The sequence below is a fragment of the Heteronotia binoei genome, chromosome 12 (assembly GCF_032191835.1).
Source record: "Heteronotia binoei isolate CCM8104 ecotype False Entrance Well chromosome 12, APGP_CSIRO_Hbin_v1, whole genome shotgun sequence".
Lineage (NCBI taxonomy): Eukaryota > Metazoa > Chordata > Lepidosauria > Squamata > Gekkonidae > Heteronotia > Heteronotia binoei.
The window spans coordinates 56,710,218-56,737,644 of record NC_083234.1 but is presented as its reverse complement, the minus strand read 5'-3'; the positions used below and the strand labels follow the sequence as shown (position 1 = coordinate 56,737,644).

General features: G+C 42.2%; 2 protein-coding genes across 5 annotated transcripts; one reads left to right on the top strand and one right to left on the bottom strand.

Annotated features, from left to right (window-relative positions):
* Positions 1-4,817: 4,817 nt before the first annotated feature.
* Positions 4,818-8,404, bottom strand: POLE3 (DNA polymerase epsilon 3, accessory subunit). 2 transcript variants are annotated; one of them, XM_060251739.1, is made up of 5 exons: positions 8,189-8,404; positions 6,847-6,948; positions 6,470-6,555; positions 5,755-5,873; positions 4,818-5,656 (listed from the first exon to the last, which is right to left on the bottom strand). In XM_060251739.1, the coding sequence occupies exons 2-5, from the start codon at positions 6,910-6,912 to the stop codon at positions 5,484-5,486; spliced, it is 444 nt and encodes a 147-aa protein (XP_060107722.1). In that variant the 5' UTR covers positions 6,913-6,948; positions 8,189-8,404; the 3' UTR covers positions 4,818-5,483. The 2 variants fall into 2 exon arrangements, with proteins under 2 accessions (XP_060107722.1, XP_060107723.1); XM_060251740.1 differs by having other exon boundaries at positions 6,847-6,921; positions 8,189-8,396.
* Positions 8,250-21,273, top strand: C12H9orf43 (chromosome 12 C9orf43 homolog). Of its 3 annotated transcripts, none has more exons than XM_060251735.1 (12): positions 8,250-8,405; positions 10,800-11,006; positions 12,362-12,527; positions 13,755-13,854; positions 14,373-14,506; positions 14,772-14,850; positions 16,726-16,835; positions 17,163-17,340; positions 18,488-18,548; positions 18,650-18,792; positions 19,267-19,390; positions 20,896-21,273. In XM_060251735.1, exons 2-12 carry the CDS (start codon positions 10,844-10,846, stop codon positions 21,141-21,143), a joined length of 1,506 nt encoding a protein of 501 aa, XP_060107718.1. In that variant the 5' UTR covers positions 8,250-8,405; positions 10,800-10,843; the 3' UTR covers positions 21,144-21,273. The 3 variants fall into 3 exon arrangements, with proteins under 3 accessions (XP_060107718.1, XP_060107719.1, XP_060107720.1); XM_060251736.1 differs by lacking the exon at positions 8,250-8,405 and adding an exon at positions 8,520-8,715; XM_060251737.1 differs by lacking the exon at positions 8,250-8,405 and adding an exon at positions 8,525-8,715 and having other exon boundaries at positions 17,166-17,340.
* The last annotated feature ends 6,154 nt before the right edge of the window (positions 21,274-27,427 follow it).

Below are 27,427 nucleotides of genomic sequence, written 5' to 3'. Positions count from 1 at the left end.
ACCTTAAGATGCATGATGGGGGAATAAGGAATTTAGAAAACGTTTCCTGACTTTTTAAGATTCATTCTGAAGTTCTTCCCTCTATAGTCGTATAAGAACTGCTGGTCCACTGCACTACCGTACTCCTTGGCTTGATCTACCGTGTTGCAACAGCATTTCATTGCTCCATCTAACTCAGTCTTGTCTTGTCCTGTATTGTCTTGTCCTATCTCCTGTTTCTGGAGATTCTTTTGCCCAGAGATGCCAAGGATTGATGTGGAACTTTCTATGCGCAAAACAGGGACTGTACCACAAGCCTTGGCCCCTATAGGTGTTTGAGGCTAGCTTGTATGTTTGCAGCTGCTATAACCGTCATATATAGTTAGATGGTGCATTCTAAGGATATGCTCAGCATAGCACGGTTGAGATGCAGTTTCTCACACCCGTTTAACAAGCACCCATGTTATGGGACCTTGCTGAAGAGAAGAAAGCCTTGTAAATAGGAATGCCCTTAGTTTAGCAAAGAAAAACAGTATCCTGCTCCCAAAAGGAACTAAGCATTTTGGTAACATTTAGAATGCTTGCACAACAGCTTCACATACATGACCCATAATCCTTATGACAGTTTTGTATGGTGTGTGCCAATGCTATTAGCCAAATATTCTAGACAAAGGAACAAAATCTGATTGACAAAAACCGGCAGACCACTGAGAGTCAGCTCATAGCCAAGGTGAAATTTGAACCATTAGCATCTTGATTCACGGTAATAACTCTTAGCTTTTATCTAACTCTGTCAGTGTTCTAAGAACCTAACATTTTTTGTTGGATTCGTGATAACAATCCTGCAACAGCCAGTATGGTGAAGTGGTGGGACCATGATGGATTTGAATGGGGGACTTTCTATCTTTTTCATTGAGCTGCTATGCTATAAGAGCTCCCAGGAACAAGGGAATCTAGGCTTTTTTTGAGCAGGAATGCACAGGAACACAGTTCTGGCTTTGTGTCAGGGGGTGTGGCCTAATATGCAATTCTTTTAACAAAAAGCCATGGTTATTTCAGGGGGTGTGGCCTGATATGCAAATATGTTCTTGCTGGGCTTTCTTTCTAAAAAAAATAAAACCCTGTGTACAATTATTAAAGATTCTTATCCCTTGGCATCATTTTGTTTCATTATTTTGCCTTGGTGTGCCCTTTTTCAACACAAGGCAACCAGGCTGCTGTTGGATTGGTATTGTTCCACATCTGTGCTGAAAGATTTGTACTGGTTATCCATCTGTTTCTGGGTAAATTCAAAGTGCTGCTTCTTACTTTTCCTAAACAGCTTGGAGGCCACTAACCTGAAGGACTGCCTCCTCCCAAGCTGCTCTCCCGCACGCCAGTTAAGATCTGCCTTTCAAGCCCTGATCTCTGTGCCTCTGCCTTCAGAGTGGCATGCAGGTGGCAGCTAGAGGGCATTTTCTGTGGTAGCACCTGTCTTTGGAACACCCTCCCCCTTGAGGCTCACCTGGTGCCTACATTGCTTCTTTTAGCCTCTTGTCTCACCTATTTGCCAAGTTTTTTAATTAGGAATTTTCTTATCAGCTTTTTAATGCTTCTGATTCATGAATCATTTTGATGCTGCGTGGGTTTCAGCGACTTGTGTTTTAATACGGTGGTTTTTAATTTTAAGTAGCTGGATATCTGCACAAAGCCAAAACCTATAATTTCCCATTTAATTGTAAGCCACCTTGAGCAGGACTCTAAAGAGGCAGCCTAGATATATCCTAATAAATGTAGAATGACGTTAACATTTTACTAATTCTTTGGACCTTATTCTTGGCCACAACCAAAATGGTTTCACTTCCAGGTCAACTTTGCAAATCTCTTTTTGCTTAATTGGAACAGAAGGAGGCTTGATTGGCAACAGCCCAAGGTTGATCCCCCAAGCTCCATTTCCAGTGCCAGGTTCAACTTGACAGCATAAGTAGTGCCCCTTAGCTACCCCCTATAGCTATGTACTGTGGACACAATATGTACACTGGGGTATCTCCTAGCTTTGCAATTAAAGTAACGAACTAAACCCTAATAGACCTATTTTTAGAGGTTAAAGAATTCCTGAAATTCATACAGCACATACATGCACCTTATGCAATGTGTGCTTTGCAAAGGCTTCTCTTACCCACAGTGCTGTCATACAAGGAGAAAGGCCAGCGCAAGTATCAGGCATTTGTACTAGCTCTTCTTATGCACCCACACTGTGATGTTATCTCATCATCCACCCCCATCTGGGGCTAATGTTGCTTTGGTTGCAGAGCCATCAAGCACAGCCTTCTCTTTCTGGAGCTTTGCTTATGACTGCTCATGGATCAAGAAAGGATTTTACCCTCTGAATCAGGAAGCATTCTGCTCTTGGCTTATTCCAACTGCTGGCTCTTTAAAGCAGCACACTTTGGTCTGGGTGGTTCAGAATTATCTGCAGGGAGGGTGATGGATGCCTTCTGGGTAATGCTTTTTATCAGTAGTTGCATTTCTATGTGTTTGTATTCCAAAATTGGGAGGGGAACAGCCGTGAGAGGCTGGTACTAGCATATCAGACTGGGTCTTATTGGTTTCCCACAACTCTTCCTTCCATCAAATGCAGATAGCAAGCTCCTCAGAACTTGGGTTTTGGTTTCTGTTCATCCATAAGGTGCCATGAAAAAAGCCCTGGGATACTGCAGGACAGCTTCCATACTTCCAGGGAAGCTTTCCTATACGCCTAGGGTTGCCACTTTGGGGTCAGTCAACAGTTTTTTCCAGGCCAGTCTGGCAAGGGATCCTGAAGGTTTTTGCCATCTTCTGGGCATGGAGCAGGGGTCACTGGGTGTGTATGTGTGCGTAGGGGAACTATTTATGACTTTCCTGCATTGTGCAAAGGGCTGGACTAGATGACCCTGGAGGTCCTTTCCAACTCTGTGATCCTGATAACCCTTAAGCTTCCATAAACATACCATCTATGAACAATCTATTAGAATGGGAAATTCCACTTCTTTTCCCTCCTTTGCTCAGGTCTGACCTCAGTAGACTCTGTCGTACACTATACTAGAATGCCTGAGAATCTAGGAGTCTAGTGTCATTTTAGAGACTAACAGAATGTATCCCAGCCTAAATTGTTGTGAGTCGATAGTCTTTTAGCAGCAAAGGAGAAACGAGCCTAACACAGCTACTCATCTGGAATTGAAATAATGAAAAGTGCTAGATAAGTTTTTAAGGCACTTTTTGAGAAAAAAGAAAGCAAACCATTATCGTTTGCCATGCTATACCAAGGCTCAAATTTTGACATACCAATGCTAAAATTTTCAAGGGGCAGGGGGAAGGTCACCAATCAGATTATGTTAACCACCATAAAATGAAGGTGATAATGGCACATGTTTTATCTAGTACATAATGGAGAACAGTGTTTGAATGGCATCTTAAGAGGAAATATTTGTGCAGCAAGGCTTTTGATTGGCTACTGGAGATCTGGTTGGAGGTGCAGATTTTTAAAAAGTCGCTTTCGCAGCAGCTGCCACCACAGTATAAGGATCTTCAGTGCATTGCAGAAGGTGCAAGCAAGAAAATATTTTTAATATGTTCGTTTTAAAAGACATCCTATTAAGCAGAGGTTTTGCCTGAAGTGCTGAAGAGTTATTAGAGTTATACATGACCGCACTCCCTGACAATTTATGGGTGTCCTCCATCTCCTGCAGCAGCCATTTTGGAGTTGTGTCCACCAATCTGTGTCAAAATTCCAAATGTGCCAGCAAGCTGAAAAAGATTGGGAACCCATGTTCCAGTTAGTAAAAAGACTATAATCTACTTTATTTCATAATTGCATAGCTGAATTTATATTCAACATGGAAATAAAATCATCTTTCAGTACTGGTGGCACTACATAAATATGGTAGTATAGGAAAAGGATACACATTTCATAATTGAAATGTTCCTGCTGAAGGAAGCTAACATGCATTGGAGCTTGCAAGCCTGCATATATAAACCAAATGTTAAACACTGAGAAAAAGGATATCCACCCTTTAGACTTGGATGTGTCTAGAATAGAATTAGGTGTTTTAATCTTTACTAAATTTGGTTGTCTCTTACTCTGAGTTCCTTGGATCATTAGTGTTTCAGGTTTAGCTTTGTTCAGAACATTCAGCATTCCCTATCTTTTTAATTGCATGCTCTATGTATTTAACATAAAAATGGCATAACCCATGATTTACATATGGAACATGGTTACCCTTGGAATACTTTAATTCATCTTCCACAGATAACTCTCCAGCATTTTTTTGTGGCACAACAGCCTAGGGATCAAACCTAGTGGGCGAGATCTCTGCTTCTGAGGGAAGGACCTACTCTGGGTACACTTTCAAAGGCAGGAGTTATCCCATCTTCAGTTACCAACATCGGAAAGCCATCAGGTTCATCCTCTCTACTTCTCCACTTTTAATTGTTCTTTCAAAGGCTTGTATCTCTCCTAGCAAAGCAATGCATTTGTTCCAATAAGGTTGTTTGTAAATCATTGATCTGTACCTTTATTGGCTAGTGTCCGCACAGACAGCATTTGTGGATATGTCACTCCTTGTTATAAGGTGAGGTGAAGGTATCAGAAAGGTGGAGGGATGTGCCCTAGCATGGTATTTCTCTTTTTCACCTTTGACCGTGATAGTCTAGGACAAGGACCTCAACCCCAAGCTGCATTTTGGGCTGAAGTGGGAGGGAAAATCACATTTGTTGGCCAGAAAAACTTCCATCTACTGAAGAAAGATTATCCTCCTATAGGCAACCTAGCCCAAGCCTCTCCTAACCTTGTAGTTCATAAACTTAAAGAGAAATATTGCTTTAGTTCTGTGTTCTGTTTAATTTAAATTGCTTTAGAAGAAAAGCTTCATCTTAACAAGCCATACTTTGGATAGTTCATAGTAGAAATCTATAACTCCAAATCTGAATCATGGGAAGGCATCAGGAGAACCAGAGCTATGGGTAAAGATGACACATTGGACACAGAGACCCAAACAGAATTATCAGGAAAAAAGAGAAGGCAAAGCTGGAGCACCGTGACACAAACCAAGGTGGGCTTCTCTGAGAAAAAGCCCCATCTGTTTTGCAACCTGAGCTTTGAATGTCCCAAATCTGAACCCAACCAGCCAGAGATGCATCAAAGCACCACTGACTTCAGACACCGTTAGCAAAGCTGACTTGTTTAATGTCTGTTTCACCCAATTTTGGAGAGAACAGCTTTGTGCTTCCATCCCGAACCCAGTCTTTTACATTAATAAGCCGTTCAGACAATAGATGAAAGCAGCCTTTTCATCAGCACCACTAGCACTCTGTTCCAAAACAGATTTTGCCCCAAGCAGTTGTAGTCTGAGACTTTTGTTGGGGCTTTCCAAATATGGCAGTGGGCCTTAACGACCAGCAGGGCAATCTACTGCAAAATGTGAGGCAACATCACTTCCTTCCACATGTGAAGGATGCTTGGCACGGGCAGTCTGTCATCAAGCTGCTCAGTTATCTACTTCCTCCTCTTCATTTTGTTCCTCCTCTTCCATTCTTTCGTCCTCCTCTTCATTCTCATCCTCCCGGTTTTTATCTGGATCCTCAGAATCTTCCTTCTTATCTTTGTCTTTCTTTTTTAACTCCACTGCTCCTTTTTTGCCTTTTTGATCACGCCTGTAAGCTAGAAGAGCAATTCACCAAAGTTAGACACAGCCCACATTTAAGGAGAATCCATTTGCAAAAAACAGTGGAATTACAATGGAACAAGATTCATGCTACCTTCCAAAGATTCCTTCAGAGGGGCAACAAATCGCTGGAACTCCATTTCTTCCATAGCTGAGAGGACATCTGAGGCATTCAGAGTTTTCCTCTTCCCCTTCATTGCAAAGTTATTGGCACTAAATAAGGAAGAGGTTGCAAAGTGAAAATTATTCATCATTGACAGGCACAGAATATTTAAAGAACTCTCTTTATAAGAGTAGTGCTTAACATTTCCTGTAAACAAGATCTACATTGCTGCCAAATGTTGTCAAAAATAGTTTGCGCATGATTTAGAGTCTGAGCTTTGCAGATAGAACAAGGCCAAATTTAAATTGTATCAGTTGCATTAAACAGAGAGTTGGAGCACAACTGGTCTATCACGGTTAGTACCAGGGATTTTTTTGTAGAAAAAGCCCAGCAGGAACTCATTTGCATATTAGGCCACACACCCTGACACCAAGCCAGCCAGAACTGCGTTCCTATGTGTTTCTGCTCAAAAAGAAAAGCCCTGGTTAGTGCTCTGACTGGCAGCAGGTCTCAGTCCTTTCTCATAACTTACTGATACTTTTAACAGGAAGTATCATGGATCGAATGTGAGATTTTCTGAACGCAAAGCAGAAGCCTTACCACAGTGGCGATCAAAATTTGTGAAAGGCAGCTTAAATGGTAACAAAGTTCTGATCTAAGTAAACTTAGTCATACATTCTTATTTCTTAACAGAGGTAACACTCACCAAGATGTGGCATACAGCACAAACACACTGGCAGCTCGGGAGATAGCACTCCTGGCTTCTTTGGATATGTTTACTCCATCGGGAAGCTAAGGGGTGGGGGGAAGAGAGACCAAACAGATGCTAGTTTATCTGGGAAATACATCTTGAACTAAGAGATATCAAGGAATGATTTGATTGTTTGGGTATTGTATGTAATGGGATCCCTTAGTTCAGCTGCCTGCCCAACTTTGCAAGCTACTGTTACTTCACGCTGGACTTCTAAAACTACCCACCACCAAGTACACTCACTTGGTTACTGTGGGAAGCACAATGCTGGACTAGATGGGCCACTGGTCTGATCCACCCGGGTTTTCAGATTCCAAACACCCCTTACTTACCGCTTCCTTGATGATGCGGGTTATGACTGCATTGGGCAAGTTCAGGTCTTCAGGCCGTTCAGCCATTGTGGACAACTGGAAACAGACAGCAGTAAGAGAGGGCTAGAGAAAGATGAAAAGATAAAGGACCATGCTTCTAGCACATTTACAAAAGCAAGCTTGATGCAGTGTTTAGAGCACCAGATCATGACACCTGGACTCAAACCCTCACTCATCCAGAATCTCAGCTCATAACCTAGAGACAATTACTCCAGGGGAAAGGGAGAGCCATATCCATAACCCTGGGCTCAGTGAAGGAAGAGCACAAAATGTAATAGGCAAGCCCTACACAATATATTAATTACAAATTTGTTATTGGCCTTCGCACTCTCTCTTTGCCCTTGGAGTACTTGATTTTTTAACCTTACCAACAGGCTTAATAGAGAGGAATCCCTAGCAAATAGGGAGAGTTGGGTCATGGCTCACACCCTTTCGTTTCCAAAGGATCCCAGGCCCAAAAAAAGCTCTGCCTAGGAACCCATGTAGACAGTACTGATCTAGATGAACCAACAGTCTGACTCTATAAGACTGATTGATATGAATCTGCTTAGATATCAATGGCTATTACATACTTGGAGGGAAGTATTACATACTTGAGAAGTTCCAATCAACACCACACCACAAAGCTCACCAAGATTCCTTGGGCCACTCATCCTAACCTATTTCATAGGATTGTTGTGAGGGCAAAATACAAGAAAAGGAATGTCTAAATTCTTGGAAAAAGAGTAGGATGAAAATGGGCTCCAGGGAGAGATGTGAGGCTCTCCAAGTAGGTAGACCCACTCATAGGAAGGCCAATTAACATTTCCTTGAGTCAGGGGTGGCCAAACTTGCTTAAGAGTCACATAGAATAAACATCAGATGTTTGAGAGTCGCAAGACATGAACATCAGATGTTTGAGAGCCGCAAGACAGGAAAGAAGGAAAGCAAATAGATAGGGAGAGGTGGAAAGAAAGCAACTTTAACTTTAAATGCATTTTCCAAGTTGCTGGCTGACTTGAAGAAATTATTTAAAGAGATAAATGCCTTTTCCAAGACGGCTGGTGGGGCTTTGAGAGCCACACAATATGTGTGAAAGAGCCACATGTGGCTCCCAAGGCACAGTTTGGCCACCCCTCTTGAGCTGTAGGAAGAAAGTATATGCACCCACGCCACGTAATGGGAAACAGTGCCTCTACTGAGAAAAAGCCATGCACAGAATGCAAAGCAATTAGAAGTAACCCCTCCCTAGCTGCTAGAGGGAGAAGCAAGAGCCCTCCTTTCCCATACCCGGACTCGGACATACCCCAGTGCTCAAGCTCACCGTCCGTCGCCGCTCGAAAGACGCGCGAAGGAAGACGACTCGTTGGTCCTAACCGCACTTCTCTAAGCCCCACCCCCCTTCCTCCATCCCAGCGTGCTCCGCAGCGAGCTTTACAGGCATTCAACTTTCATCGGCCCTGCTTAAGTAGAGTCCATTGTCATAGAGAGAAGGAGAGAGAAGGCCCAGACTACTAAGCTCTTCTCTTTCTGTACTTCCGGTATAAAGCCTTCACTTTCTCTTATTTGCAAGGGGTTCTGAACATAGAGATACTGCAGGATAGAGCGGTAATAGTGTTTCCGTTTGCCGGAAGCTGAGGCTTCTGCGTCACTTTAGCTTTTCTGTTTTTCTATTTGTAGGGAATGATTTGGCGGAAGCTAGTGAAGAGCGTTCAGCGTTGCTTGGCGACATAGGGGAAACTACCTAGGCCAAGGCGGGGATCTGGGTGTGCCAGTCTTTAGACGTCGCTGGGACAGGGAGGGGAAAAAGGCGGGGAAAAGGGAAGAAGGCCCTGCATGAGAGTTTTCTGTGTGAGGGCTGCTAATTTTTCTTTTAAGTATCGAGGGGGAATATATGAGGCGGGAGGGAGGCTTCCTGAGGATAGGAGACCCTGCTGTGCTTTAGCTCTGGAACCTTTCCCGAATTCTCATTAAGCAAGGAAATTTGGCCTTGGTCCAGAGTGTTTTAAGGCTGCTAATCTCCAGGTGGGGCCTGGCGATCTCCTGGAATTACAACTGATTTCCAGACAACAGATATCAGTTCCCTTGGAGAAAATGGCTGCTTTGGAGAATGAATTGTATGGTATTATACCTTGCCAAGGTCCTTCCCTTCTCCAAGCTTCATCTCCAGGAATTTCCCAAACTGGAGACAGGGTTTCTGAGGGCATACAGAGCTCTTTCCCCCCTTAACCGCAAACAGTTTCTCTAGACCGTGATGTGAATGCTTATTTTGCAGTGAAGCTTGCAAGATCTGTTTGGGCCAGTCATTCTTGATCTCTTACTCCTAGCCTACTTCATAGGGTTCTGAGAGCAACATGGAGAAGGGGGGTGGGGAAACATCTATGACACTTTAAGATATTTGCGGGATGGGCTGGTTAAAAATCTGATAGCTGGTTCAAATATTTGTCTGAGAATAGGCTAGTGAATACCCAGGGAAACCTGGGTTTGGATTCCTATTAAGCTCACTAATTGATGTTGGGATGGTCATTCTCTCCTGGACTGAGAAAATAGCCTTGAGTTTGAAACTTAGTACACTCTGTCCAAGGTCTTAAAAAAAAGAGTAGGATAAAAGTACAATAGACAAAGTAAATGAGGCTTTGGAGAGGAAAGTGTTTTTCTTCCCACTACACGCACACACACACGGGCTAGATGGGCCATTGGTCTGATCCAGCAGTTTTCAGATTCCAAACACCCCTTACCGCTTTCTTGATGAAGACCCTGAGTAGTGAAATCCTTTATTTAGAAATCAAAGCACCCTTAAATGCAACAATTCATCTCAATCCAGAACAATGGGGTGAGGCCTATTTAGGTGGAGTCACACTTTCCTTAGATAATCTGGACTCAGCTTTACACTTGGAGTCCTATGTGATGGCTATGCTGTTCCACTTTTGGCTGGTAGCTGGCTTCATCCTTTGCTGGAATACAGAGATCTTACTGTTGTCATTCATGCTTTGTGACTTCTAAGCTATGGGAAAAAATGCTATGTGGGGTTGGCCATGAAAACAGTTTGGAAACAGCTTGATGCAGAATGCTGCAGCTGAATTAGTTTGGGCATAATAAGCAGATATCCTCATGTTAAGCTTGTGCTGGAACATCTGAACTGGTGAACAATTAGTCTAATTCACAGTGCTGGCTACAACATGCAAAAAGCTACTGTATTTCACTGATCTGTTTATCTCATTTGAGCTTCCCTCACACTTGAGATTGGTAGGTGTGCCTTTCAGTACCATTTTGTGTGGCAACATGGTTGAATTCCCTTGGAAGCAGGACTTTTTTAGTAGCTGCCCCTAGAACACCCTACTTCAAGAGATTAGGTTCAACTTTATTCCTGTTGACACTTAGAAAGCTGATTAATTTCATTTGAACTTAGACAAATACAATGAGTCCACATCATTGTTCTTGGTTTGTTCTGATCATTTGACCCCTGTTGTTTGTGTGTTGTTAGATTTTGTATATTGGTATATGGTTTTATTTTAAGCTTTTGTTAATGGGAACGTTGGTGTGTGTTTGGAACTTGATGGCACAACCGAGAGGAGCTGATGTCTGTGGCCTATTTAGGAATCAAAGTGTTAAGGCCTTTAGAGACCAGCATCAATATTGTGAATTGTGACCAGAAGTCATTCGGTAGCTGACACAGTTCTTACTGGTACTGGGGTTGTTATTGGCTAATAGGCCTTGAATTCAGCAGGAGCTCAGAGGCGCACACTGAACCTTTCTGACAGACCCCCCTCCTCCTCCCCACCTACCTTCCTTGTCCATTGAATAGTAGATGCAGCTGCATAACCATCCCTGGATGAGCTCCACCACCTATTTTTCTACAAAACGACCCCAATGGCCAGTAACCCATTCCTTTAGTAAAACTTGCTTATTCCTGGTTCACATTCTTCCTCATATAGAGCATTTTCAGACTACTTGTTAAACCCAAGAAAGAGCTGCAGAAATGGTGACTACAGACATCAGCCAGTGGGATGAAACCATTTGCAATATGGTTGCTTGCCAACACCCGCCATGCTGGGAAGCGATGCGGAGGATTGAAAAGGGGCACCCACGGATCATTCTAAAAAAACTTAACTCACTTGAGACCCCTTTTACAGAAACAGAAGGTAAGCAGGCATTCAGCTGGAAAGGAATCAGCTGCCTGTTTGATGCATGTATCTCCTGGTAGCAAATAGGTGCTAGGCCACGTTGGTCAAGTTTGAACTCTACAACCTATGAAGCTACCTTATATCAAATTAGTTTTTCCATCTAGCTCTGCAGTTTAAATGGCAGTGGTCCTCTGTGGTTTCAGACCTAGAAAGATAACCTTTGTTAACACGTGCAACTTGAAACCTGATGCCTTGGAAATTCTGTGTTTAAAGCCTGCCACTGAGCTCCTCCCCTTCATCTGTTATGAGCCTGCTCAACAGTAGTTGTAGAGGCAGTAATCGGGCAAGGAGGACTTGGTATTTTTGCAGCTGTTGCTGTCTGGCACATTAGCACTTCTGATTTCAAAATTATTAATCCCCTAACCTGGGGAGGGCCTGAGTGAACACGACCTGAGCCCGTTTGGGGAGGGTGGGATACAAGTGTAATAAATAAATAAACCTGGCGCATCAGAGCAGGTCTTGAGGGAACTTGGCATGTGAAATGGAGCCAGGGTAGACTAGCAGATTATGGGTAGAGTTTGTAGGTCATGGATAGAGACTGGCAGGGCCAGTGTTCCCTCTAAGCTGAATTAGTGTGAGCTAGCTCATAGATTTTTAGCCTCCAGCTCACAGATTTTTGTTTTAGCTCAGGAAGGATGACCCCAAAGCACAATAATTTATGGAGTAGCACACAGCTTTAATACCAGTAGCTCACAAAGTAGAATTTTGGCTCACAAGACTGCAGCTTAGAAGGAACATTGGGCAGGACACAGAGTTCCTTTCTCAAACCCAAACCTCAGATAGAACATGGCTGAATTAAGCTCTGAACCTAACTAAGTTTCATTTTGGTAGTCATATTTTAGCGGGGAAACCCAAAAGGAGTCTTGTGGCACCCTGAAAGTTCTCAGTTGTTTTGTGGCATAAGCTTTCAAGGCTGAGATCTAGTTGCATGTGATGAAATGGGCTCTTGTCCATAAAAATTGCCACAATCAAAATATTCATCTTTATGGAACTCCAAGACACCATTTTTGTTTTGCTGTAAGAGACTGAGATTCCCCTGTGGAGTGGTGGAGTGTTATAAACATACAGACCATATTTTAAAATCTGACTTTCTTAAGGAACATAAGAGCAGAATTGTTTTTAAGCCTTTTCCTAGTTGCATGTTCTAATTAGCTTGTATGGAGTCCAAAGGAATTGAAAGCAAAATGGAGAAGTATATTTATAAAAGATGCTATTTACTTAAATTGGAGATAAACAATACATATTAAATGAAAACTTTCCCTGTCTGCCTTTCTTGTCCCAGTATTTGTGCTTTACAGTTGTTTCTGTTTCAGATGAACTGCCAACACTGAAAATTTTCAACCTCCCACTCAATTATTCTTATAGAAGAAGGATCAAGCAAGCTAAAAGTTCCACCTCCATCATCAGCATCAATGATAGTAACTATTCTACAAGTCCAACGATGATTGAGGCGTTTGTCCCCCCTATATCTGAACTAAGGTCAGTATATTCAAATCTGTATTTTCCTCACACATATATGCTTTTAGAAATCAAGGCTTTGGATTTACATTATTTGACAAACTGAGTTGCATGGTTACAGTTCCCAACTGCCTGGAGAAAAAAAAGTGGCCTGTCCAATTAATGGAAACTTAATGAGATGTTATTTCGGAAGTGATATTAAGTACCTCCATGCCTGGAAAAGCTTCAACCATTTTTACTCCTTAACCTCCATTAGAAAGAAATGATATTTTCCTCTGAATCTTTTGGCAACCACTGCAAAGTTATGCCATACCCTTCCTAGTAAATTAAGCCTAGATTGCAAGGCCAACCCAAAACATTTATAACATGTTGGTACCTGAGGAAGAAAATTGCAGTGCTTTCTTTTTCCACATACATATATGTTTCAATTTGGAATAGATATAATTAATTCATGCTGTTTTTATGAGCAGTGCAAATGACATCATTGCCAACCAGTTGCATTTCCGTGTTTTCCCTGTTAACCTGCGTTTCATCTTTAGTCTTCTGTGCAGTCCCACATTGGGACTGCGCTTGCAAAGGCCAATCACCAGAGGCTCTCTTACGTCTACTCTGGTATTTCTTGAACACTCCAAGGGGATCCTCTCTCCTGCAGAGCTCATTAGAGGCTGTCTTCTGACCTAATGGTCATGTGCTCTGCAGGGACAAGCCCCCTCCCCCTTCCCTTAGCTCTTGCTTTGCTGCTGCATTGTGAGGATGTGTTTTTTTCAGTTCTGGATGTCATGAGTTTTCTTGAAGTTTTCTTTGCTTCCAGGGGGTTCTCTCCTTTTTGGGAAATGTCACAGAAGGTTTTAAAAATGTCCCCAGCACAGGTCAAAAACTAAATGTGACACCACACTCAGTTTAGTGCCACATTTATTTCTACTTGCATTGGATATTGATAAAGGAGCAACTGAGTAGCTCAAAAGGGTCTTAGTCTGGAAGCAACAGGAATCCACCAGAAAGTTTGCCTGTGCAAGTCCTGGTAAGAGGAACAGGAGGCACACAAAAAGGAGGCACTGATTTTGTACAACCCTTGTACATTTTAGTCTGGCTTGTGCAAATGAATGCACTGATAGATTGCAGCCTATGCCAATTAGTGCGTGTGGACAAAAACTGAACAGTAGTGAGTATTTATTAGACAGAAGTTCTATCCATTGCACATCGTCTGCTTGAGCTTTTGAGCATTTTCTTTTTGTTTGCATATTTCAGTTTTGAAAGAAATCACTTCCCAGGGCTGAATTCTAGGGTGGAATCTCACAGTCCCCACTACACACCAATAAGTTTCACCTCTTTAAGACAAGTTGAAAAAGTAAGTTCAACAATTTGCTGGCGATGGGTGTTTGGGGTAGGTGCAGCTCCTCAATAGTTTCAATAATGCTTCTTTTAGCTCCCAGACACATTATTTAGGGCTTACCTAGACCTTCTGCAACCCTAATTTGTTCAATTTCTATTCTGCTTTTTTGTCTCAATGGGAACTAACATGATATCAAAACAATAGTGAAAATTTGCTTGCTGATTGATTTGTTGGTCAGTTATATTTAAGCAAACTTTGGGGAGCTTATTGCCTTCCCTCTAAACCCTGAGAAATAAATAAGCCAGACAGGGCAGAATTGTGTTGCTTATCATGTCACCAAAAATACTTAATCTGTGTCTGTCTGAAGCACTCATGTTGCCAAGTTCTGAATTACTGAGAAGGTATTCCATTTTTCAGGTGTCATATCTTGCATTTAGATTACTTGGAAATTTTAAACTGTGATCTTTTTGAGCTCTTTCAGAGCAAGTGGCTTCAAGTTTTCCTTATATCTCTTCCCTATGCCCATACGCTAGTTACAGGTGACAGATCTCAGTGATCTTGCTGCATCCAAACTGGGTTACCAGCCTGCCTATGGGAACTTGATCGTGAGGTGGATCCCAGATATACGGCATAAATTATTGCAGAGCAAAAGACCATCCACGAGAATGTAAGTAGCTTACTACATACACAGCATGACATGGTATGCACTAAAAACAGCTTTCCCCTTAAGTGGGGATATCTCCTACTGGTATAGGATTGAGAGCAAAGGATTCCCTTCATTGCCAACAAATCCAGCACAGTGTGGTTACAAATATAGAGAGTCTCATCCTGTTAACACTCACAGAAACTGCTTGCAATTACCTCTTAAATGATCCCTGTAATCCTCACTAAAGATCCATAAGAAGTCAACAGCATAGCTTCTCTTTGTTTAGACGGACTCCTACACAACGGATGTGTGTGAAAGACCTTGCTTTGGAAAGCCTCCTGTCTTTTAAGAACAGCAATGAGACTGTAAGTTTCTCCGTCCAAATTCTTCTTCCTACTGCTAGATCAGAAATCTTCTAAAATAGCATTGCCTTTAAACAGAATGTAGCCCTGCTCCTGTATCTTTATGTAATAGCAGCCTGGCACATCAAGATTTCACAAATGAAGCTTTTCCTGACACGAAATGATCAAAGAAGCTTTACCTGTTATAGGCTTAGAAATCCAACTTTACCTAATGTTGATGACTGGGTAACAGAAATCCTAGAATTTAAGCTCTGTGATCTGTAACGTATATATAAAGGAATACCTTATACATATTCTGTGGCACAAGAGATGCCTTTCTGGGGTGCTTTGATGACAACTGTAGTGCATCATGCAACAGCCATTGGGATGAGAGCCAGTTTTAGAATTTGAGTGGATGTGTGGGCTGGATAACATGTCTCATAACCAGGCAATGGGAGATGGAGGTGACTGTGATACCACAGGGGCCTCTGAAATAGCCTTTCATTTCCTTATCAGAGAAATGCTGGAAAGAGGCAATAGAAGTGGTTCTCTTATACAAAAGTAGCTTTAATGCATCTCCCTTCCAAAATAGAGGATTAACCCAGAAGCACTTACAATATCATAGGCTCCCATTTCCTGGCTAATGAATTGCCAGGAGGGAGCAAAATGCAGTAGTCACATGAGAGAGCTGTGGAGCAGTGCCTCTTGTAAAGCCATTCCCATTAGGAAATGGGAGATTATCCTGAAGGTGCAAGGCTGCAAGGGCTATTTCTCATGGTCTTTGTCAAAACAGATGGGTCAAGAGTCTCTCATTGGAGTCTCTCATAGTAGACAGGGCCCTGTACTGGGCTGTGGACTTTTGCAGGTGCCCTGCTATGCTGACCAGCTTTGATTATGATCTGCTATCTCTTGCTGCCCCACTTTTTCTTTCCTATCCCTTCCTTAATTCTCCTTTCCCATTTCCTCATTCTTCTCCTGTTGTTCCTGAATTATTTTCCTGGATGAACACAACACTTCGAATGTATATGGATCAGTAGCTAATAAAGGTAAAGGTAGTCCCCTGTGCAAGCACCAGTCATTTCCGACTCTGGGGTGACGTTGCATCACAATGTTTTCACAGCAGACTTTTTTAATAGGGTGGTTTGCCATTGCCTTCCCCAGTCATCTACACTTTACCCCCAGCAAGCTGGGTACTCATTTTACCAACCTTGGAAGGATGGAAGGCTGAGTCAACCATAAGCTGGCTACCTGAACCTAGCTTCCACCAGGATTGAACTCAGGTTGTGAGCAGAGAACTTGTAATAAAAGCATAATTTTGGTTTTCTGAATTTAATGGGAATTTTGTATGTATTATTTCTTTCTCATATTGTCATTGATTGTCATGGAACATTTTGGTCAACTAAAAAAGACAGAACGCTTTTATTTGCTGTAATTTGTAAGATATGGACCATGTCTTGTGATGTTGTTTTATAAGGAATTCTGTGGCCTATGACTAGCCTGGAAATGGAACTGAACTCAAGTGAAATATTTGACTTAGGCTGCTCTTAGAGTGTAGGTGTGGGACCAGTGGCCACTGATCTCCCCAAACAGAAGTTGAAGTCTTTCCAAACTGAAGTGTGTAAGATTAGGGAGAATATCCAGTTTATGTAATTCTGTGGCAGGCACGAAATGACAGAGTTGTGCAATTCAGCCTTTGGAGCTCGGAGGCCCATTCAGAGGCCTTCGTGTAAACCTTGAGTACCTTATTCCCACAACTTTTACATCACAATTAGCTTCTTTCCCAGTTTCCCCTCTGAATGGAGGGGACATTGGCAGTCATGAGGCAGGATTTGACATTAAGGGTAAACTGTGTGTTTGGATTACTTATTTGTGTATGTCTGCATTTTCTCCTTTTGCTAGCATTGCCCTAATCTTCAGAAAAGCAAAAAGTCAAATAAAGTCCCAACAGGAGGCCAGCCTTACCTCTTGCACCTAAGAAGGAACCTAAAGATTCCTGCCAATAAACCAAGGTCAGTCACAAGCTGCAGCTGTCCCGAGTAATGCTTTGGTTAAGGGAAGAGCCTGAAGACAAATCCTGCCACTGAAAGAAATGGGTTGGCATCCTGGCCCACTGAATTCAGTGTGACAAAGGAGCATTGGGGAGCCTTTGGGACAAGAAGTGCCATCCTTGTCTTTCAAGGCTTTGCCATGTTATTTCAGACTTTGTTGAAAATACAAATACCATAATTGTGAACATTTGCATTCTTTTGGAAAATGAAAATGATTGCAGTTCCATGCTCAGGAGCTGGGTGTATTTATCCCAGAGCAGTGACTGTTGTGTTGGTTTTGTTCTGAAGTAGTCCTACAGACAAAGAAAGGAAAGCTGTGGCAAGGCCTCCTGGAAAGAGGAAGTTCTTCCCACAGCACCTGCAGCTTTCTCCTTTAGCAGACGTGCAGAAGAAGAATGCTGTCCATCTGGAGAACAAGAAAAGAGTGTTTTCAGGCAGCAAAGAATTCCCACTTATTGTGCAGAAGGTACTTGGTTTGTGCAGATTTGAACCTAAGAGGAGTGAGAACTTGGAGAAGAACTTAAAGGGGAATATGTGTTATCTTACTAGATTCTTGGCTGAAGGTCTCAGATCCAGAAATGCACATGGCATAGCGATGTTAAAACCCTCTATAGAACTTGTGGCTCTTTTTGCTGGATTTTGAGTCTTCCTCCCCCCTCCTGTTCTTTTCTGTTTGCTTTTGAAAGAAGGGTATGCAGCCTTGGGGTACTCCCAACTTTTTAAAAGTTCAGTGGGACTAGCTGCCACATTTCCTTGTTGGAGTGCTATATTCTGTCTCCAGATCTAGTTTTCAGAGGAGGCTTACTTTGCATTTGATATAAGAGTTGGATTGAACCTGACTTCTTTCCAGCACTCTGCTATATCTCATCAATCGCAACTTAGCATGCTATGTGTGCATACACAGAAGCCATTCTAACCAGTGTTTCTAGATTGCGTGGATCTCTGTGGCCATCTGCAGAAATAGGGCTTGTTTACACATGTCAGGGCTTCCTCCTTTCTCCTATCGTTTCCTTAGAGCTGTCTCTAGATTTAGGGATTTCTTGGCAGTGCAAGCAGTTTTCTTTAAAAACTTCATTTTGAAGTATGGCTTGCTTTTTTGATCACCAAGATGTCATGTGCTTTGTGTTTATGTTGTATGATGTATTATTAAGAAATTACTTGGATGCATTTATGTGTATTGATGTCTAATGTCTTAACATGGAAAGAAAGATAATAATTGATAAAATGATATTTGTTAATATTTTTTAAAAAGTTGAATCTACCTTGGGAATGACCTAATACCCTGGGAATGACCTAATAATGGGTTGCTGGTTAAGGAAATTGAAAATTGGAAATTAGGTATTTTTCTAGTCCTTTTTGAATGGCTTTGAGACATGGTAAGGTGGGGAATAGGCAAGGCACAGCTATAGACTGATATTACTTGTTATTTAGCAAATCACACTAGATATTAGCTTTGTTTCTGTCTTATTATCTGGTGTGACCCAAATTCCTTCACTTGTGGTTGTCTAGGATACAAATGATTTTGTTGTGTTTAGCTTGCAAGAAACAATGACAATGCCTTGACTCTAAAAACGCTTATCTTCCCCTAACACCACCCCTATTGCATTCTTTAGGTTCCTGTGAAAGAAAGAGGCCTAGGAAGAATCCAAAGCCAACTCCAGGTTCCTTTACAAGGTTTGGATATTGTAATCCTGGCTTTGTGTACTGCCTGTTCTAGGTGGCACCCATAGCATTTTCTAGAAAAAGTTAACTCGCTTATTCTGACTTTGTTTTAGGCTCTGGGATTCCAAAGCACCTTATATCATCCCTAGCACAGCAGGTGAACAGGACTACTTTCACTTTCCAGACTTCAGTGGCCTCTGATCAAAGGAGTGAAGGAGGAAGGTTACTTTGCCAAACCTGTCAGCTCCAGGAATCAGTAAGTGATAGCAAACCAGTTGTCTGGTTTACTATCAGGAGTTTTGCACACCATGCCACAGAGCTGAAGGAGACAGGGCAGGTTATGATGGTAATTTTAGGGAACTAACTATACATGCATATTGCTTTTTATACCAGTTTAACCAGTCATAGCTTCTTCCACAGAATCCCATGAATTGTATTTTGATGTCACACTGATAATCCTCTGTGGGAGGTCCCTTGTTGCTGCCCAAGGACTGCCATTCCCAGATCACATGAGAAGAGAAGATGTCTGTCTGTTAAATCAGTCAAAATCTGTGAAAACAAAATTGTGAGGGTGCTGCCAAGATATGCAGTCTTGGGACGCTCTCAACTTTTGCCTCTAGTTAAGTTCCTCCAATGTGTCATACTTTCTGAGTATGTGTTTTGATGGTCCAGATGCAACAACCATTGATTGGTTGGCTATATAACCATTGCCTGCACTTATCCTTTCCAGTCAGCAGAGAAGGCACAGCTGCCAGAGTGTAGCCCTCAGACATCACAAGTGGCCATTAATAGAAGGAAGGCTTCTTCGAAGTTTGTGGAGTACAAAAGCAACAGAGCAAGTCTGTTCATGGTGGGTAAGTGTGGCCATCTGTTACAGCACTAGGCTAAGGCTAGTGTCTTGAAAAACCATTTTATCAGTAAATGGAAATAGCAGTAAATAGGGCAGGAGGATTCCTAGAGGATCAGTCCATCAGCAAGTTGGTACTTTCAGGTTCAAATGTACTAATGATACTGAGTACCGTCTGCTGTGGTATAGGGTCAAAAGTGGGGGAGAGCTTTCCCATTCTGGCCTATTAGTTTGGATAAATTTCTACCTGCAAGTAATTCATGGAAGAAGAACAGATGGCAAAAAAAGAATAAAAATAAACACAAAGTAAAACCAAATACATAAATAGAAGTAACAGCTGCAATTGTAAACATAGATTCTGAAAAGCAGAAAACCAGAGGCAAAAGTTCTTTAAGTACTATTAAAAGTTCAGAGAAAGAGGACAAGGTTTGTCTCATGCCAGAATGATAGCAGAGATGGTCATGGGCACTTGTGCCTGTGGAGAGAGAGCCAGAGCCTGAGTGGTGACACAGAAAAGGCCCTCTCTTTGGTAGCTACCATATTATTGGAGAAAGATGGAAGGGTAATATGAAGGACTTAACTGATGGGCAGCTTCCTGCATGGGTAAGTTGTCTTTTAACTACCCAGATCAAAGTAGGAGTCCAGTAGCACCTTTAAGACCAACAAAGTTTTATTCAGAATGTAAGCTTTTGTATGCATGCACACTTCTTCAGACAATGAAATGGGGTACAGTGAGCAGAGCTACATATAGCTAGTGGGCAGTGGTTAAGAATGCAAAGTGGTAGAAAGTTAGAATCCAATGGCAAAATAATGAAATTTGCGTGGGTAACCAATAAAACAGGAACATATCAGAATGGGAGAATGAGATGTTACTGTTTTATTGGTTTCCTATGGAAATGCTATCCAGACCAAATGTTCTGTCAATTTGTTAATTTCACTATTTTGCCATTGGATTCTAACTTTGTACCACTTTGAATTCTTAACCACTGCCCACCAGCTATATGTAGCTCTGCTCACTGTACCTCATTCCATTGTCTGATGAAGTATGTGTGCATATGAAAGCTTACATTCTGAATAAAACTTTGTTAGTCTTAAAGGTGCTACTGGACTCCTACTTTGTTCTATTGCTTCAGACCAACACGACTGCCTACCTAGATTGTTTTGGGCTTTACAACAGCTCTTTGAATTTGGCATGCAAGCAAAGTGGAAAACTGGTAAAGATTTTTTTAAAAAGCACTAGGCAATATGTTTCGTTTTCCTGTTCTGCACAAGTTCAGATTTCTGGACATATTTCCAAGGCAGAATGTTACAGTATTCTAGCCCATCTCTCTCCAAGAAGGGAAGTAGCTCTTGCCCCAACCAAGGATGAGGCAAAGGGTACAGGTGCCATGCCATTTGTGTTTCCATCAGTGATGCTGAATTTAAGAGACCTGCAAACCTGTTCTTTCAAGTATGCATGTATAAAGGCACTGATGCTGAATGCATTCATGGATTTTTTTTCCTTTTGCTAAGGTTATGACAACAGTGTTCACCAAATGTCAAAGAGTGAGTCCATGTACAAGCAGTACTGCAAGCAGATCGCAATCCGAAAAGAGGCTGCACTACTTCAGGGTGATCCCTCAACTGACAGCAGTGAGCTGTGGCTCAGGGAAGCAGCTAAGAAATCTGTGGAGAATCTCCAGTCCCCTAACCCTCCTCCCCCTCCCCCCTCTCCCCTCATCTCTGAGTGCAGCGACAACCCTTTACAAGATCTTACTTAAATCTGAAAGGGTGTGCAGGCATCTGTTGCACACATGGCAGCCTGCTCCAAAGACAATTACTTCTTTTTGTATAAAGGAGGTTGGATGCTCTTAGGCTTAAAATCATTAAAATCCCACATCTTCAGTTTTACTGTTTCTGTGGTCCTTGTCTCTAGAAGCAAATGCCATTAGTATAGCTGTATTTGTAATAACAAGAAGGTAGGAAGAACTGCTTGTGGTAAAATGACCTCTCAGACCCTTGTTTTTAACCCAACTGGCCCAGGTTTTAGGTAGTCTGTAGTCTAGACCCACAATGAGGACTTTGCCTCTCCGGTTTTATTTCACCCCTTTCACTTTTACAAATAGGGTTTACTCTCCACCATCACCAACAGGTTACCAACAAAATTGTAGTCTAATAGCTTGCAATAAGAAAATCTGGGGAGGAAGTCAAAATCCCCTCCCCAATCCAACCAAGTTAGGGGAAATCTTTTAGAAATATCACTGGTTAGAGACAGGGCTTTTTTCCCCTGAGGGAATGCAGTGGAACAGAGTTCCGGAACCTCTTCATGGAAACAAAATTCTCAAAAAATGTCTGAAAGTTCATGAGGGGCACCCGTGTGTTTCTCCTTTATTCCTCTCTTGAGCGTTCCGGCATCAGTTTTTCCAGAAAAAAAGCCCTGGTTAGAGATATTTCCAATAAAGCAGTTTTTTTCTACTTCTCTCTTTGATAAGCATGAGGTTTTTTTTCTGTGGTTGTTGGTGGAAAGTGGCATCGAGTCACAGCTGACTCATGGTGACTTCTTGGGGTTTTCAAGGCAAGAGACATTCAGAGGTGGTTTGCCATTGCCTGCCTCTGCATCACAGCCCTGGTATTCTTTGGTGGTCTCCCATCTGAATACTAACCAGGGCTTACCCTGCTTAGCTTCAAGAGATCTAATGAGGGTGGGCTAGCCTGGGATATCCAGGGTGGGCTTTCTCTATTTGAAAAAACTGAATTACTCTAGTTTCAGAAAAAGAAAACTCCTTTAGGAATATAAGCAAAGAATGGGTAAAATGAGTGAAAGTACACAGCTGAATAGCAAAAGACTACAGCATTCGAGCATAGAGAAAGTGAAATAGAAATAAACACAGTCCTGTTTCTGTAGGTCTAAAACTTATATTTTTGTTGTCTCTTGACAGGTACATTTTTCTTAATGGGCCCAGGTTCATTTATCAGGCTCTGTTTATCTCAGTTTTGCAGCTTTCCTCCATTCTGCCATCAAATCCTGTGCCAGTGTGTGCCTCCTTCAGAGTTCCCATGGAGTCTTTAACTTTTCTCCATGTGGCTTAAGCAGGGCTACCTCACATCAAGAATGGCTGTTCCTCTCCTCCAAGAGAGAGCTGCTTCTTCCTCAAATGCTCAAAGTCACTCTCATGTAAATTCACCAGGAAGGGAAGAGAGCCATCTGGTCTTTTTGAGGCTGGAAGTTGCTAATTATGTAGGTGCATAAAGCCCATCCATCCTGTCTCTTGGGTTGCCTTCATGGATCATACTGGTGGCTGCCATGTCCTGAACTCTGCAGCTTGGAACTTAGAAGGAACTCAAAAGGTGGTGGTAGGAAAATGGTTATTTTTTTCAACCACACTTCTGCTAAGGGCACTTTGAACTTAACCTTTGAGCATTCACAAAGTGTAAACCCAACATTCATAAAGCAAAGTGGGGGATTTTTTTTTACACAAATACCTAGAGAGTGATGTTCATTTCACACATTAATACCTCTTTTTACTTAATAATTTGTATCCCTCTCTCAACTGCTCACAAGGTCACATTAAAAATAAATGCTAAAACAGCATGTAAAACATAAGCCAGGAGAATAAAGACAGTTACAGGGAATGAAATGGAAGCATCAAATTACCATATAAAATCTGAGCTGTAAAATTTTGCAGTAAAGCCAAAGCAATAACACAGAAGTCACTGAGCCCTCTATGAAACACTACTGAAATAGAATTGATCTTAAAAGCAGAATAGGTTTATTTTACTCATATCCCGATTTTCTCCCAGTAGGGGACCAGAGCAGCTTATGATGTTCTCCTCTGTTTTATTTATGCTTCATTTTATACGCATAACAGCCCTATGGCCTGAAAGAGAGCAACTGGCCCCAGGTCACCCAGCAAGCTTTCATGGCAGACTGTGAATTTGAACCTGGGTCTCCCATCTCTAGTCTGACATTCTAATCACTGTACTGTACTGGCTCTCTAACCAGCTATCAATGCAGAACATTCAACAGGAAGCCATCAATAAAATATTTGGAAGCATCAAAATGCTTTCAGCTGCCTTGTGAAGCTCAGTAAGCTTGGTGCCAGGCAAACAGCTGTGGAGAAGGAGTTCTAAAGATGGTGAGCCGCCACAGAAGAAGACCTGCCTCCAGTAAGTGCCTTACTACTGAAGGTGAGGGGGAAACCAGTGGATGTCCTTGAAATCATAGTTTTATTCACAAAAGCACAGGTTGTGCACACTCTCTAGGAGTGCCAAAGCAAACGCACAGGCAGGCATTCTTAGGCTCAAAGCAACAAATTTGTCTCCCCAAACAAAATATACTTCCAGGCAAAGCAAACATTTTCCCTGGCACAGAGAGTGTGTGTTTGTGTCCCTGGGAAGAACAGAATGAACAGCTGAAGAAGTGAGCTCTGATTCATGAAAGCTCATATTGAAGTAAATGCTGTTCGTCTTTAAGGTGCCACCTGACTTTTGCTTTATTCTGTTTTTCCTAGACTGTCAAGCAAATACGGTTTCGACCTGCAATCTGGGCAGCCCCTGGGTGTGACTCAAGATGCCTCCTAGTGCAGCTTGCCACCTTTTCCTCTTAGTGTTGGTCAATCCAAGGTTGAATTGGAAGCCACATTAGAACACACCAAGGCTCCAAAAAATATTGTACCAACTCAGATTGATTTAAAGGTGTTTGCAAGCACTGGAATTTGAGAGAGCTCATTTCCTCAAGCAAAATTGGAAGTGCTGCAGATATATGGAGGGCAACTAACCCAACAGACATTTTAGGTAGTGCAGAAATGAGTAAGAAAACATTTCAGTCTCCACCATGTCTGACCCTGAGGATGTGGTGTATCGATCCTTTGCTTGAAAGCCTGCTTTTTTCATCTGCTGACTGATCTCATGAAGGGTAGAGATGGAACATAAGCAGGAGCTTATTTGGGATTTTCTTTTGGGAATTCTAACTAATACCCTCCTCTACCTGGAACCAGAGCTACAAGAAATCCCTGTTGAAGGAACATGCACCTGTGGCAGTGAAAGTAGAGGATAATGTTCCTGACTGCACAGGCCAATATTCTGTTTTACCTTGCAAATTGTGAATATTTCTGTAATCAGGGAAGGATTGAGTTTGATAATAGAGACACAGGTACTGTAGAAAAGTTAACTTTTTGCACTTCTGTAGTAGAGGGTGGGTGTCAGATTTATTTTATTGCTGAATTAAAGTTTATTTTTTTACATAGCTCATTGCAGGCTGTAACAAGGAAACCTGAACTGGCTTCTGACCAAGCAGATCCTTTCTTGCAAAAGCTGATGCATGATAAATGTATTGGTCCTTAAGATGCTACAAACCTTTTTGTGGTTTGACCACAGTGAAGTCATGTGGCTATTCCTCTGGAATCGGAATTATATTTCTACATTCTGTTGCTGCAATTCAGATGTAGCGTGAGAATGGGCAAACGACAAGTCAGCAGGCCAAATGAGACCCTCAAAGTCATTTTTTCTGTTCCTCTCCCTCAAAAATGAATCAAGATATGGCAAAGCAGGTTTGTTTAGTTTTACATGTAAGAGTGGGGGGGAGGGGGGGAAGAGAGCTTGTTTGTATTTCATAAGGATTTGTACTCCTATATCATGTGTCCCAGAAAAGCAAAATGCCTCTTTGGGTTTGTGATTATCCAGGAAGCACATTGATTCCTCATTCCCCCTCCATCTGAGAAAGCAGTCAAGCTGTTTTTCTGAAGCTCTTGCTGCTAGATGATTTTCTTCATTGATTGGACTTGTATCCCTCCAAGGGCAGTGTGGGCATAGTTAACCCCTTCCTGCATTTCATCTTCACAAGAACCCTGAGAAAGTAGGGTTGGTAAGCTGGTTCAAGATTTCATGGCAGAGTTGGGATTTGAAATCAAGACTCACTTGACACTGCAATGCATTGTAGAAACCAAGACCAACCATGAAGGGACCAGATAAGTTTTATTTAGGAAATTTTTCTTTCTGCTTTTCCACTTAAAAAGAAGCTCTCAGGGATTCGGCAAGATGGCGCGGTGAAGGCAGAGCGCCTATCCAAGTGCTCTTGGAGGACGCCTGAATTGCGAGCCTTTTGGGCGTCCCTCGGCGTGCTACTTTGGTGTACCCCTTGGGTTCTGCTCTTAAGAGGCGTCTGGGGACGCCTCTGCAGCTGAAGGGAGCTTGCAGAGGGCCGAAAGGAGCAGCGAAGGCTTCTCCGATCGACTCCCTGCCTTCCCTGGGCAGAGACTTGCAATGCCTTCGGGCACTAACCGGGCCGCCGAAAAGAAGGAGCGTTTGAGACGATAGCGTGTGGTGAACCTACAATAGCCCAACGTTTGCTAAAAGGAGCATTTGAAGGGAAGGACTGTGTTGAAAGAGCTGCATGTACGGGACTGTAAGCATTTTGTGAAAGGAAAACTTGAAAGAGAAGCTTTGGTGGCGTGGTGCGGAGCGGAGCGGCAGAAAATGGCGGCGTTGACAGCGGACAGCGGTAGCCGCCTTTGAAGAGGGTAAGCGTTAATGGATCCCCTCTCTCCTTTTGAATAAGACTTTGATAGAACAAGCTGAGAGAAAGAAGTAGAGACCTGAGATACAGAAATAGAGAGACTGAGTATAATCGGATCCAGTGAATGGAGAAAGAGAACGGGACAAGAAAGGTGGAAAGAGGGGAAGAAGAAAGTTGAATGGAAGGTACTGAGTAGGGTAAAGTGATTAAGAGAGAGAAGGGGTGGAAAGGTGAAGCAGGGAAGAAGCTGGTAGAACGGTGGACTGGAAAGAGATCGGAAAGATTGGAAAGAGATAGTAACGAAGGGTTTCGGTGAGAAACAAAGAGAGAGAGAGAAAGAACCGAAACTAAGGTGAAGAACATGGAGTAAAGATGGTGGAAGGTGCGTGAACTTGAGGGGCGAGTGTGGAGCCGGGAACGGAAGACGAAGGACAGGTGTTGAAATACAAAGAAGGAGGAGGGGGTTTTTAGCGACGGTTTTCGCCGCGGCCACCTCCCCCTTGAAGAGTGGGGGTCGGAATGGAACAGCCCAGCCAAAGATTCTAACTGTAGGATACTGGACTATACAACTCTCGTTTTTCTTGCTCTGTACTGACTGGACATTCGTTATTTTGGATTGGACTGGACTGGACTGAGCACTAACTCTGGACTGGACTGGATATTAATTATACAAAAATGGTGAAGGCAAGGGCTGGAACTGGACTTTAAAGTGAAGCCTGCTGGGAAGAAGAAAGGAGGAGAAAGAGGAGCAAGGGATGCTGGGACTAAGGAGGGTGAAGTATATGTTGATATAAATGAACTAATAGACTAACAGATATTAATTGACTAACAAATATTAACTGACTTTGGAAATGAATGAATTTTCTCTGTATTTTTGATGCTGTTTTTTACACTGTTTTTTACACTACTTGATAATATGCTTAGAGTTGGATTGTTTTAGTTTATAATTATTATTGTTTATAACTAGTTAGTGAATTAGGTATTATTTACTGGGTATTATCTTCTGAGAGGTTCTGGGAAGGAGAGTAGAACATTACAGAAAGAAATAAAGCATAACTAACCTGGTAAGAACTATAAAATAGTAGGTCTAGTGTATAAAAACTCTAAGCACCAGGTTAGGTATTTTTGGAAAACTTTCCTAGATCCTGGTGAAGAAGGAACGAGGGATCAAATAGAATCTTGAAGGGGGGAAAAATAAAGTGGCAAAACTGTTAGTTCAGGATATAAAATGGATGTTAAAATCAAGAAACTAGCACAAGCTACACCTCCAGGTGTGGGGAAGACTGTTACATCTGCTTTAAATCAAGATGCAGTAGAAAAGCTTCAGAGTATAATGCAAGCAGGCTTTAAACAAAACCAGGAGGCTCTCGAGGAGATAAAGGCAGAGCTTAAAGAAGACATTAAAAAAACAAACCAAAGAATGGATGAGTTCCAGAAACAGGTGTTGGCAAATACACAGCAAACCCATAGGTTGTCTGCTAAAGTCGATGTTTTAGATGAACAGGGGAAAACAATGGCTGCTAGCATGAAAGAAATAGAAAGAACAACATT

What these genes read in the sequence shown, in the direction of transcription:
- POLE3 (XM_060251739.1), bottom strand. Translation starts at nt 6,912, where the DNA reads ATGGCTGAACGGCCTGAAGACCTGAACTTGCCCAATGCAGTCATAACC. An exon ending in CCCGCATCATCAAGGAAGCG is followed by an intron (nt 6,556 to 6,846) that starts GTAAGTAAGGGG and finishes CCCACCCCTTAG; the next exon opens with CTTCCCGATGGAGTAAACAT. An exon ending in GTGCTGTATGCCACATCTTG is followed by an intron (nt 5,874 to 6,469) that starts GTGAGTGTTACC and finishes TTCCTTATTTAG; the next exon opens with TGCCAATAACTTTGCAATGA.
- C12H9orf43 (XM_060251735.1), top strand. Translation starts at nt 10,844, where the DNA reads ATGGTGACTACAGACATCAGCCAGTGGGATGAAACCATTTGCAATATG. An exon ending in AAAAGACCATCCACGAGAAT is followed by an intron (nt 14,507 to 14,771) that starts GTAAGTAGCTTA and finishes CTCTTTGTTTAG; the next exon opens with ACGGACTCCTACACAACGGA. An exon ending in ACTCCAGGTTCCTTTACAAG is followed by an intron (nt 18,549 to 18,649) that starts GTTTGGATATTG and finishes ACTTTGTTTTAG; the next exon opens with GCTCTGGGATTCCAAAGCAC.